This window comes from Scleropages formosus, chromosome 8 (genome assembly GCF_900964775.1).
Source record: "Scleropages formosus chromosome 8, fSclFor1.1, whole genome shotgun sequence".
In the NCBI taxonomy this organism is placed as follows: Eukaryota; Metazoa; Chordata; class Actinopteri; order Osteoglossiformes; family Osteoglossidae; genus Scleropages; species Scleropages formosus.
Window position 1 is genome coordinate 30230293 of NC_041813.1, and position 11686 is coordinate 30241978.

An 11686-nucleotide genomic window follows, 5' to 3' on the forward strand; every position below is an offset into this window, starting at 1 on the left:
TGTGTGTTTTTGTTTGTTTCCATGGGATCCCAGAAGGTTAAATTGCCTTTTTGGTGGGTCTTTCATTAGAAAAAAAGCTCTGGAAGTAGGTAAGGAAACTGTTTCAGTATTTTCGTGGTACAAACCAAGTATGTTTTTGGCCACTGCGGTCCTTTAAGCTGCACACGCACCACATGCTGCACTTGATGCCCCAACAGAATAAACTCTGTGGTTTTTATGTAGTGAATCTCATGTTTGTATGTTAGATGCAACATGGATAACAAGGCTGTGGCTGTAAGCGGTGTAAAACTTACCCTGCAACTGAGGAAAACACCCCAGTGAAAAACGGACATTAATTTCTTATGCTTCTATCAGTTCCTTTAGCTGTGTGCAGTTTTCTTTATTCAAACCTTTCAGTCACAAACAATTAAATAAAACAAAGAAACTGGAATAAACTACAATCTAATCTTCATGAACAAAAGTATGAAAATTCATGCAATTATATAATCATATAATGTATATTTTTATAAAATTCCAGCAATTTCTAACATTTTGAAAAATACAATCTGCAGCATAGATTTCAGATAAGAAAAAAAAAAATCAACAATTTTTAGTTTATAATTCTTGAAGTTACTTGTTCCAGTTCTGTGAAATACAACAATTATATTTTATTTCTTGCCAGATAATAAATGCATTGACATAGTTTAAAGAAAAAGTTACATCCTAATTTGAATCTTAATTGAACAAAACTATTTCCCAATTTAACCGCCAAAGAGGAAATCTTGCAGCAATAGCTGCCAAACATAAGCAAGCTTTCCCAACAGCTGCCAAGTGTGTTGAAGGCCTGCAGTTTGTCAAGTAAAGAAATTACACTGTATTGAACAAAAAAATTATCCTGGTTAACAGTAGAATTGCTGAATATTGCTAAGTTCTAGTCACGGAGAAGATGTGGTGTTCCCGTTACCATGGAGACGGCGCACCGGGAAGGCGTAATGCAAGGTAACGGTACGACACACACCGAGAACTGGTATAAACTCGAACCTGCGATACGCTGAACCCGCGCTCTGCTGCCGAAATGATCGGAAATGACCTTTGCACCAAGGTGTCGAGGAAGCGAGTGGAAGCTGTCAAAGATCGCGGCCCCGCAAGCAACCAAAGCCTTAACTACATTTACTTCCACAGCCCCGGTCCTGAGCAGCTACCACTTTCCGTTTCGACGACGACATACAGTTACCCCCCTGCGGAGCACAGCACGCACACTTTACACGACCCCCCCCCCCCGTTGATGTATCAACATGTAAAGTGTGATTCTGTTCATGTAAAGTGTGATTGCGTTCTTCACTGACTCCGTATATTTTCGTTGTGTCTCATTCAATATAAAAGCATTTCAACGATTTTTGCAACAGTTAGGAGGAAATCGTACGGACCCTGGTATCGGCATGCACCGAGGCTGTCGCGTGGCGTTCAGAAAACTCAACAGCACATGCGGGTCTGGCACCGATCAGCAGAAAGGTTTTCGAAAGTTTGCGATACGGCTTTACAGCGTCTGCATTTCACATTTCCTCCTGGGTGCCCGAAATCATCGGCAAAACAGTGAAAGTACACACACACTTTCAGAACCGGTTGTCCCATACGGGGTCACGGAGCCTACCCGGCAACACAGGGCGTAAGGCCGGAGGGGGAGGGGACACACCCAGGACGGGACGCCAGTCCGTCGCAAGGCACCCCAAGCGGGACTCAAACCCCAGACCCACCGGAGAGCAGGACTGTGGTCCAACCCACTGCACCACCACACCCCTGTTAAAATTATATTTATTTTAACGTTATTGATACAGGTTCACAGATATTAATATAGGTTATTATATTCGTGATATAGGTTCACAAATATCAATCACCACTATATTGTAGCTAAAACAGTGAAAGTACTTAAAGGCAATTTGCATTTTCACTGAAGATGTGCATCGGTCGCCATGGAAACGTGTGCACGATAAGGGTGCCTTTAGGGCGTGATGGGGAAGAGCAGGAAGCCACTGAAGGAATTGTAGTATCCCATGTCGTCATAAACGAGGGTTCCCGCCATCAGCTGCACGTGGACGTTGTCCCCCGCTTCGAGCTGGAGGACCGCTGCACTGCTGGCGCTGTCTGTCGTCGTCTTGTCCGGATTTGTCCCACATGGAGACGCTCCTCTCGCCGTTCTTCATCAAGACCACGTTGGTGCTGGCGCCTCCACTGATGATGCTGAAAGCAGTGAAGTGGAAATAGTAGACGCCCTTCACCATGGCCATGAACACTCCTGCACACAGGGACAACATTCGGGTTTGAGGTGGGGTGGTGGGGGGGGGGGGGGGGGGGGGGGGGGGGGGGTTGCCACTGTCCTTTTATTTTTTTTAGCCTAAAACCAACTTTCCACATTGAGGATAAGGGAAGAAATGCCAATATCACATCACTTTCTCTCTTGACCTTTGTGAAATTTTAACTTTCTCCTCTTGCAGTACAGCAGTTTTACATCATACTGTACTTATACTGTTATACATCTAATTTACACGTATCACTTTATTTTTGGGATGTAATTTGAGTGTTTTTTTGTTGCTAGAATAGTCTTCCTTCTACAGGCTGCAGAACCACATATTTTCACATCTACACTGCTTCGTGCAAAGATTTTAATGATTATTTACACACACACCGTCTGAAACTGCTTATCCCAAGCGGGGGTCATGGCGAACCGGAGCCTAACCCGGCAACACAGGGCGTAAGGCTGGAGGGGAGGGGACACACCCAAGAGGGGATGCCAGTCCATCGCAAGGCGCCCCAAGCGGGACTCGAACCCCAGACCCACCGGAGAGCAGGACCCAGTCGAACCCACTGCACCACCACACCCCCCTTTAATGATTATCATTATTCTTTACACTAAATAATTAAATCATCAAGAAAGAGTTTGAACTCTCCACACACAGATGTACCCAGCAAACAATATATACATAATTTTATATATATACTGTATACATAATTTTTTTTCAAATTGTATGACCTTGAGCAAAGTAAAAAACACAGGAAAATACCTGTAGATGGGTTGTAGCTGCTTCCAAAATTGGTGAAAACGTTCTCATATTTAAGGGCAGTGTTAGTCTGGAAGGGTCCTGTGTTCCCAGAGCCGGAAACCCGTAGAGCTGCAGAAAAGGCCACCTTCGGAAAGGCTGCAACGAGAAGAATAATGACCCCTGTCAAGCCACTCGTACAAATTGCTTTGCGCAAACGGGTGCCGGACTGCGTTTCCTCGGAAATCTCCGGACTCGGCGAGGGAGCGGTACCTCGGCGTTCGTTCTCCAGCTGTTCCGCTCGCACCTTGAGCTGCTGCAGCTCCAAGAAGAGGCACTGCTGGCAGCAGCTGGATTTCTCCACCTCCGCGACGGACTCCGAGGCTTTGCCTTGCTGGCCAAACAGCAGCGCCGCACACGCAGAGAGCAGCGCCGTCGCCCAGCCTGCGCCCATCCTTGAGTCGTCCTTCGGAGACTAAACCGAACATCTCGTGATCTCCGTCACCCTTATATACGCAGCAACACAATGGACGAGCGGCGGACTGACCCGAAAACAGGAAAGCGCCGGATCCATTTGCATTGTTTGGCCCTTCGCTCGTCGGAAACGTATCCACCCTGCCTGCGTGTCTGTGAAGATAACAGGACTGCCTGGATTTAGCTGCGTCTTGCTGTGTCTCAGCTTTTTTGTTTCGAACATCAGCTCGCTTGGAAGAGCCCGCACAAAACACACTTCCGGCCACCTTCGGAAGGAATCGTGCGCTCCTCCAAAAGCGCTGCTAATGTGGGGCCTATAAAACAATTAATTTCGAAGCGAAAATGACAACATTGTAGAAAACCCAAAAAAAGTCACCAGCTTTGACCTGATCGTACGCTGCCGTCTCAGAGTATCTCGATTACTCTTGTTTAAAACATTGAAACAAATTTTAAAATGCATCTCATTAAACCTTAGCTGATGGAATTATTTAATGAGAATCAGTGTTTGTCATGTGACACAATGTGTGTGTGATGACCAATTCCACATGTCGCTTAGGAGGAAATGGTGTGAGTAGTGGAAACACACAAGTAGTGCAGGTGTAAAAATGAGCGAAGCCCAAATTGCACTGGTTACAGTCACGTCCACACCCACATCTCAAACGACAACACCTGACTCTGCTCCAGCACCAGATTAACCAGTCACCCGTTAAAAGACCCTCCTCAGCTCCCATACCTTTGCGGAATCTCGTCGGAGACAACCGCCCTTCCTTGTGACTCCTCGCCCATCTCCAGTTCTCAGTTCACGTTCTCCGGTCGTTGACCCTTCGCTTTGTTTCTCGACCACGTCCACGGATCTTCGTTTCAACTCTGATGGCAGTTCGACCGACTCTTCGCTTCATCTCCTGACATCGCCCATGGATTCCCACTCTGACCCCGATCGACCGACCCTCCGCCTGTCCTCGATATCGAGAACAACTTGCCTGATCCTCTGAATCCAGACCAACGACCCCGCGCTTGGCTCCTTCCGTCCCGTTTCATCGTGACAGTTACGCCAAGTAGGTAAGTAGAAACAGTGTAAATCAGTCATTTACTCATTGTATAGGTTTAAGATTTAACCTTTAGATTTTTCAAGTTTACTGTAATATTTTATACAAGAATGACCATCCCTGTAGGGTTCTCCTATCTTCATTGCATTCCTTATGAGAGCATAAAAAGATGATCTAATCTTTTCCTCATGGTTTCAGCGTCTTGCCGTGCGTAAAAGGAAATTTCCTGCAAGTGAACCGATTCGTTAGAAATGCCGCTTTTCTCCCACCTCTGATGTGAGCTCACACTGCAGACAACAGACCAAGCATTCAAATATTAGCACACGCAGTCATCGATCATCTCACACTTACTGACAGTACAGTAATCGCAGATGTGCGGTACGACAGTTACCATGCAGGGTGGTTGATGACTTTCGTCATCATCCTCTCTGTTGCGCACACTCACCATTACACACCTGCAACTGCTAAGACACCTTTTACAAGGACACATCATCCCTTTACAAGCCTTTTTCCTTAACTGCCGCTCCCCCTGCTGGATGTTTAAAGCACGCGGCCTGTGACCCTGGAGCGTCTACATTTTACATGTAGTTATGTTCATATTATACATATGCAGTCTATATTTTCATAGATTCATGTGTATGAATCATGTGTACAGTTGATAAAGTGAACGGGAATGAACAATGAATGACATGATTAACAAAGGGTGTTAACGTGGTGTTTCCACGCACGCGGTGTTTACCACGGTAACGACCACTACACGGTAAAAGCAGAGCGTCAGTCTCGCGCTCGCGCCCCTCACTGTTAGCGGGGAACTGATTTACCGTGGTGGTAACACTTTCACTTTCTCTTCTGCCTCGGCTGCGAAAACGCAACGAGCCAGGTTAAAACCTCACTTCGTACCGTAACATGTTCACTTCGTTGGCGCGAGACGGACCCGAAAAAGGGGACAGCGCGCGCGCGCGCACTTCCTTGGGGGTCTTTTCCATCTGGAAGCTCGTTTGTTCCGCGATGTCTGTACTGCGCCGACAAACACTGTGCGCTGCAGTGACGTCATCGCGGATCCTGTTACAAAGAGACGCAATTCGCTACATAATTACTGTAGTAATAAAGGAGGCTGTCGTCGGTCGGAGGTTCCAGGTTATCGTGAAGAAAGTGATGGAAATACCACGGTGGTACCAGGAGGTACAGTAGTAGTAATACCGTATTCCGCGCGCGAGCGGAAGGAAACTCTTTCGTTTTCCCTCCCTGTCAGCGACTGTATTCCATCAGACACACACACACACACACACACACACATTTTCAGAACCGCTTGTCCCATACGGGGTCACGGGGAACCGGAGCCTACCCGGTAACACAGGGCGTAAGGCTTCTTAGCTATTATATTATACACTGTATTTATGTGTTCACATTTTTATTCATGACGAGGATTCTGTCTGTGTTCAGGTCCGCAGTTCTGAGCGCAGAAAATCATGTAGGAAGGAAACGTTCTGGAAGGTTCGGTCTTTGTCTGGCACTCAACTGTGGCAAAATAGCGCATTGATCAGTTGTTAGTGGTCTGGATACTGCCGCAGCCACCCTGCCCTGTGCGTGTTATTTTTACTTCGTTTTACTTCACTGAAACGCTCAGGGCAGCCAGGACTCCTCTTCTCCAGCAGGTGGCAGCAGAGGGCCGGACAGGCCATCAATTGATTGATGGATCAACTCTTCAACCCTTTTCTGAGCCCCCCCACCCCCGGGGGAGGGGAGATAACCGCTGCCGCCATCACCAAGGCAACGCCTGCCTGCCGCACTTATCATTTTCAAAGAATGTGAAGGTTAGCGGGGGTAGGGGGGGGTTTTAGACAGTGACCGCACCCTACGGCCCGAGGGGGGTCAGTGAAGGAGATGGGAGTGGCCACTAGTACCGGGGGCCTAGATGAGCGAGCGCCGTCAGGCCTACTGGGCGAGCGAGTGAGTTCGTTTCCTACGATTCGTTGAGAAACTCACGAATACGCAGGAGCGATCGCTGATAAACAGGGTAACGCGCAGCACTGCAGTCACGTAACGTCAATAAATAGCAATAATAACATTTTCCCAAGACACGGCACTGGGTAGCAAACTCATATTTTCAAAAAAAAAGAAAAAAAAAGTCCCAAAAGGTTTGCAGGTTTGCGTGGTTCAGCCCGTTTGTTTAGTTGGGTACTGCAGGAAATAACGGAATGTAGGGCTGAAGATCTATTCCACAGAACATCTATAATAGTTTTATTATGCTTTTCCCAGAGCCTGACATTTTATTTTGGTAACTCGACGCACTGGCTCAGAGCGTCATCCAGTATGGAAAACACATTTTATCAGCGGATGGCAAAGAGTACAAGCTTACCGTGAGTTTGGGTAACAAAGGAATAAATGCAGATAAGGTACGGAAAACACAGTAGCATAACGAGTTACAAAGGGCTGTCAGGCTGCCACATTTTGACGATTCAACATTCCCCTTGTCTACCACCCCCCGCACTTTCTCTGCGTTCCTCTCTCTCCAGATCTGTCGGAAAACCGTGCACGATGACCGTTTGCCCTTTGGGATGGAAGTGGTGGTCGCCGTATGCCTGAAACCAAGGAGAGAAGCTCCGCGCCTTGAAAGACGACTGAGGTTCAAGCCTCGATGACACAGCTGCCCTCAGATATCCACACCACGGCAAACGCAGCACACACCCAGCAGCGGGCGTCAAATGTCCTGGAGAATCAGGAGCTCGACTCGACTCTTCATGTGTGCATTGACAGAGGGACGGAGCACGCAGAGGACGTGACCGCTCAAGGCTCTCGGGAAGACGCGGGGTCGTAGAAGGGTGTGCTGAAGGTAGGGAGAGAGCAGAGCAGGCTTGACCGAGAGAAGGAAGCCCAGCTTCACAAGGAGCAGGTGTCTAGAGAACATCTTCCTCCTTCAGGAACGGAGCCAGCCCTGGAGACACGGCAGCTCTTCTATCCAAAGCTGTTTCTCGGCAATGATCAATGAAACGTTTCCAGCGTGGGCAACGTCTTTACAGCCAAGCAGCTCCGACTGAAATTTGGTCAGGAGGAGGAGGGCGCTTCCAATTCCATAGCCTCAGAGATGGAAGATGGACAACAGAGGAGGAGGCTTCCGGTGGATGAGATGCTCGAAATGGGCATCCCTCGCAAGGCAAGGACAAGAAAGGAGGTCAAACTAGCGCCCCGTTTCAGGGAAAACAGCTTCCAGACCACTGGAGGTCATGTGCTGGAGAGCACATTTCACAACCTGGTTATATCTAAGGGCCACGTGGAAAAAGTCCCTTCCCCTAGAGCCCCGGAAGTATCTGGCAACACACAGATGGATCACGCAGGTAACGGACCATTATTAGATTGCACACAGGCTTTGGGTTCAAGCAATGGGGGTACAGGAATTGACAGATCTAGCATGAGGCAGCTCCAGGATTTAAGTTCACTCAAGAGAGGACGAGACCTGACAGCGGACCCATTGCCTCCCTCGTCCCTGCGCAATGATCCACCCCTGACTTTGAGACACAGCAACTCTTTCCCATCAACTGAAAATCCCTCTTCTGCAAAACCCCAAAGTACCATCTGCCACAAGGACCTGTTAGGAAGCAAGGACGTCCGAAATACAACCCTTCGCAAAACAGCGTCTAGGGCTCAACCCGGATTGAGAAGAGCTAGAGGCTTCTCCGCTGAGGTGAATCCCAGAGAGGACGAAGAAGAAGATGATCTGGAGACAGCAGGAAAAAGAACCAGAACCAGCATCCTGAGCAACAGTGTGGAGGTCGGGGATGTCTACACAGCAGAGGTTTTTCTACCTACAGATTTGTGGGATTGCATAAAAAGGTCCTATGGGACCGACCTGAACGAGGTAACTGCAGGTCTGAAGTTGGAGAAGAGAGAGTCAGGGACGCAAGTGTTTCTCCTGGTGCGTGGGAATAACCCAGCCCGTGTGGACACCTGGCAGCAGAAGTTGAAGATGTTGGTCAAGATGGTCACCACACACTTGCAGACGCGACCCATCGTCCATGATATCTGTGCACCACGACCAGGAAGGACGTACTTTTAAGCTGGACAACCGGAAAATCCTGTCTCAAGCAGATACAAAGCACTCGAGAGAGTTCCTCGAGGCCTGGTACTCTTGAACAAACTCAGTAAACAAGCATGTCGATCTGGACCCCATCTATGAGTCTGTATCACACAAGGACCAATGTGAACCAAAAACTAAACTGGTAGGGTTTAACCAGGTTAATAAATCAGGCTAATTAGGTTAAATCAGGCTTAGAACCAGTTACAGTTATGGTGATCAACCAACCAGAAAGTTGAATGAGATCCAATGGTCAAGGTCACCTCAGATCAGCCAATCAAATTGAAGCCAAGGAAGTTTCCAGCTTCCAGACCCAATATAAAGACTGACATTCAAAGCTGCATTCTACCCATTGAGTGCTGATGATGAAATGGTTGTAGTCTGAATGCCAAGCTTGACAAACACCTTGCAGAAAATCTCTTGACAAGAGATACTGACCAACTGTTGATCCATATCCTTATTCTACGAAGACCTGTGTTGGTGTTGGGGTCACCAAAGTGTTGTACTTTGCACCAGCAGTTTAGAAAAAAACACCAAGAAGTGTGAATGAAGGATGAGATTGTTACGAGGATGACGTTTGGAGGAGGAAAGCTCCCGAGATGGGGGCTCACGGAGCAGGTCGGCTGAAATGGCGCATCCCAGATGCAGCTGGAGGAGTTGGAACAATAAGTTGCTACCCCCAGTGCTGTCCAGTGTTCAGAAGGTAGAAGAGACCACAACCAAACACCAAGGGACTTAAAGTAACATCCCAAGAAAAGAAGCAGCCGTCGTTCGTTCCTGGACAACAAGGAGAGGGAAGATGTTCATCCAACGAGGTGTCACAGTCCAACAGGTGGAGGAATTGACGTGTGTATGTGTGTCTGGGACTAAGGAGAATTGCAGAAGCCTACAAGATGCGTTTCTCTTTATGAGATGTTTCACAACTCGCCTGCCAGAGGACTTTTGCCGAAACACAACAACTGAAAAGGTCCAAGAGATACCTTTGGATACACTGAGGAACCCTTCAGCTAATCTGGCAACACTAGGCACGTGACCCTGAAGACTTCCTTCAAGGTTTTGATGTATGGATGAGTGACCCATTGTAAGTAGTGTAAGTCACCACGGTGAATAAGGTGTGTGGGCTGTTCCCTACAAGCATAGCAGTAAAGGAAGGCCTTGTCGCCTTACGGTTACAATATAAGCGTGAGAAGGGGCCCGACTGTGGTATCATTAAGTGCTACTGTGCACTGGAACTGCTGCAGCGAGAACGTCCGGGGTATGAATGCGCTGAGCATAAATACGTGTTCATCTGTGTCAATAAAAGTACTTTATTTGCTTTCTTTGCGAGATGGAACGATACTTTTGTATCAAGTAATGGATTACACGCTCATTTTAATGCTCTACACATTCATTCATCACCCCCTTAAGTGCTATTACACTCTAAATGTCAGATATGAGGACTCTACATTTAGATTTATGGCTACGATTGACCGTTAGTTGGTAATTAAGCCGACAGAGTGCTTTCAAAGTGCTCAAAGCATCCGGTTTTTCAGCTCCTAGCTGGGTTCCGATGCCCCAAAGAGGCTTCTCTCGTCACTTTTCCCGGCAACCGCACCCAACCACAGCTTTTTCGATCCATAGGAGTCCCTGCACATGCTAGCGGGAGCTGAAGTAACATAAGGCCTTGTTCAGCGTTGCAGCCAGTAGCAGTGTAAGGGATACCGGGAAAAAGACCTGCCAGCAGCGGTTTGGGATCCGTGCCCTGAAAAGATGCGCACCAAACGGGCCTTGCAATACCGCATTTGGCCACAAGGATCACTGTGCGCCTATGAGGAGACCCAGCGAAACGTCAGATTCACGCAGCGCCTGTCCCAGCCGTCCTCCGTTACTCACGGGCAGCGATTGCAAACTTTTCGAAATGCAGGAGCAGCTGCTCAGATTCCTGCTATGTCAGCTGATTTTCCACCGAAGCCTCTTGGGACGGACGGACGTACAACCATGACGTCAAGGAATCGCGAGAGGCCTCGGATCAGATTGGCATAACCCGACTTAATCCTACTTTACCACTTATAAAAAAAAAAAAAAAAAAAAACATGTGACAGTGTCACTACTTAAGCTCTTATATGATGAAATATTACATTGTTATTCCTAATTTAAATCAGAAACTCAACCTGTCATTAAGTCTTGTTTGTAAAATGGGGGAATTTTGTTTTAAAAAAAGTTTCTACGCAGCAACTTTGGGATGGAGAGCAGATTCAGTCTTCGGTCCTTGTTTTCCAAGTGGATACAGATGTAAAGAACCCCACCCAGGGACCCCGCCGTGTGTCATTAATAAATAAACATGCTTCAGGCTCATCCTTTTTGCTATGCTCTTTATTAGTCTTGGAAAACATGTAAGGCATATGGTAACGTAACAGAGAAGCAGCACGAGTGTGAGTGCATGTTGACAGCGTGGCGAGACGTGGTCGACCCGGATTCAAGCACGGAAGCAGCACTTGTTCAAAGGGTTTAAGTACAAAGGAGGCAAAATAAAATAAAAGCCTTGAGAGACTTGGCTGGACCTTGGAGTTGAACTGAACACCTGACTCCCGCAGGAAAGCAGGAGGTGTTGGGGCCGAAATGGCCTGGAGACAATTTCTGAACTAAAAATTAAGTTGGCTAAGCAAGTTGGTGCCAGGATGGTGCTGTGGGGCGAGAAATCTCCGGAACACGGGGGTTCAGCTGCAGTGGTCCTCACCCTTAAGGTCTGGTTAAGAGCATGAATCGCAGCCACACTGATAGGAAAGTGGTTTTATTTAAATTAACACAAAAAAAGGTGATGCTCCCACGTTGTAACATTTCACTTACGCCACGTTCCACGCACAGAGTGCCAGGGTTTTCCAAGGGATGCGGGACCGATCCCAAATGGGGCTGCGACAGTACCCTGTCCGTCCAGAACGCCGTCTTCGCCATGTACCAAAACTGCGACGCACGCAAACTCAGGGTGACCTGGTGCGTCCAGCACCGCTAACTGCGGTTCAAACCTACCTGAATGGAACTAGGGAGTGGAAACTAGCAGCAAACGCTCCTCGCCTACAGGCTCTGGACCAGCGTCAGGCTTG

At 47.8% G+C, this 11686-nt stretch overlaps 1 protein-coding gene and 1 pseudogene across 2 annotated transcripts; one reads left to right on the plus strand and one right to left on the minus strand.

Annotated features, from left to right (window-relative positions):
- Window positions 1-1751: 1751 nt before the first annotated feature.
- LOC108941707 (complement C1q-like protein 2) lies at window positions 1752-4171 on the minus strand (annotated as a pseudogene).
- Window positions 4172-5341: 1170 nt separating this feature from the next.
- On the plus strand, window positions 5342-10628 carry LOC108941570 (uncharacterized). 2 transcript variants are annotated; one of them, XM_018764332.2, is made up of 2 exons: window positions 5342-5414; window positions 7051-10628. In XM_018764332.2, exon 2 carries the CDS (start codon window positions 7620-7622, stop codon window positions 8586-8588), a length of 969 nt encoding a protein of 322 aa, XP_018619848.1. In that variant the 5' UTR covers window positions 5342-5414; window positions 7051-7619; the 3' UTR covers window positions 8589-10628. The 2 variants fall into 2 exon arrangements, with proteins under 2 accessions (XP_018619848.1, XP_018619847.1); XM_018764331.2 differs by having other exon boundaries at window positions 5345-5716.
- The last annotated feature ends 1058 nt before the right edge of the window (window positions 10629-11686 follow it).

What these genes read in the sequence shown, in the direction of transcription:
- LOC108941570 (XM_018764332.2), top strand. Translation starts at nt 7,620, where the DNA reads ATGGAAGATGGACAACAGAGGAGGAGGCTTCCGGTGGATGAGATGCTC.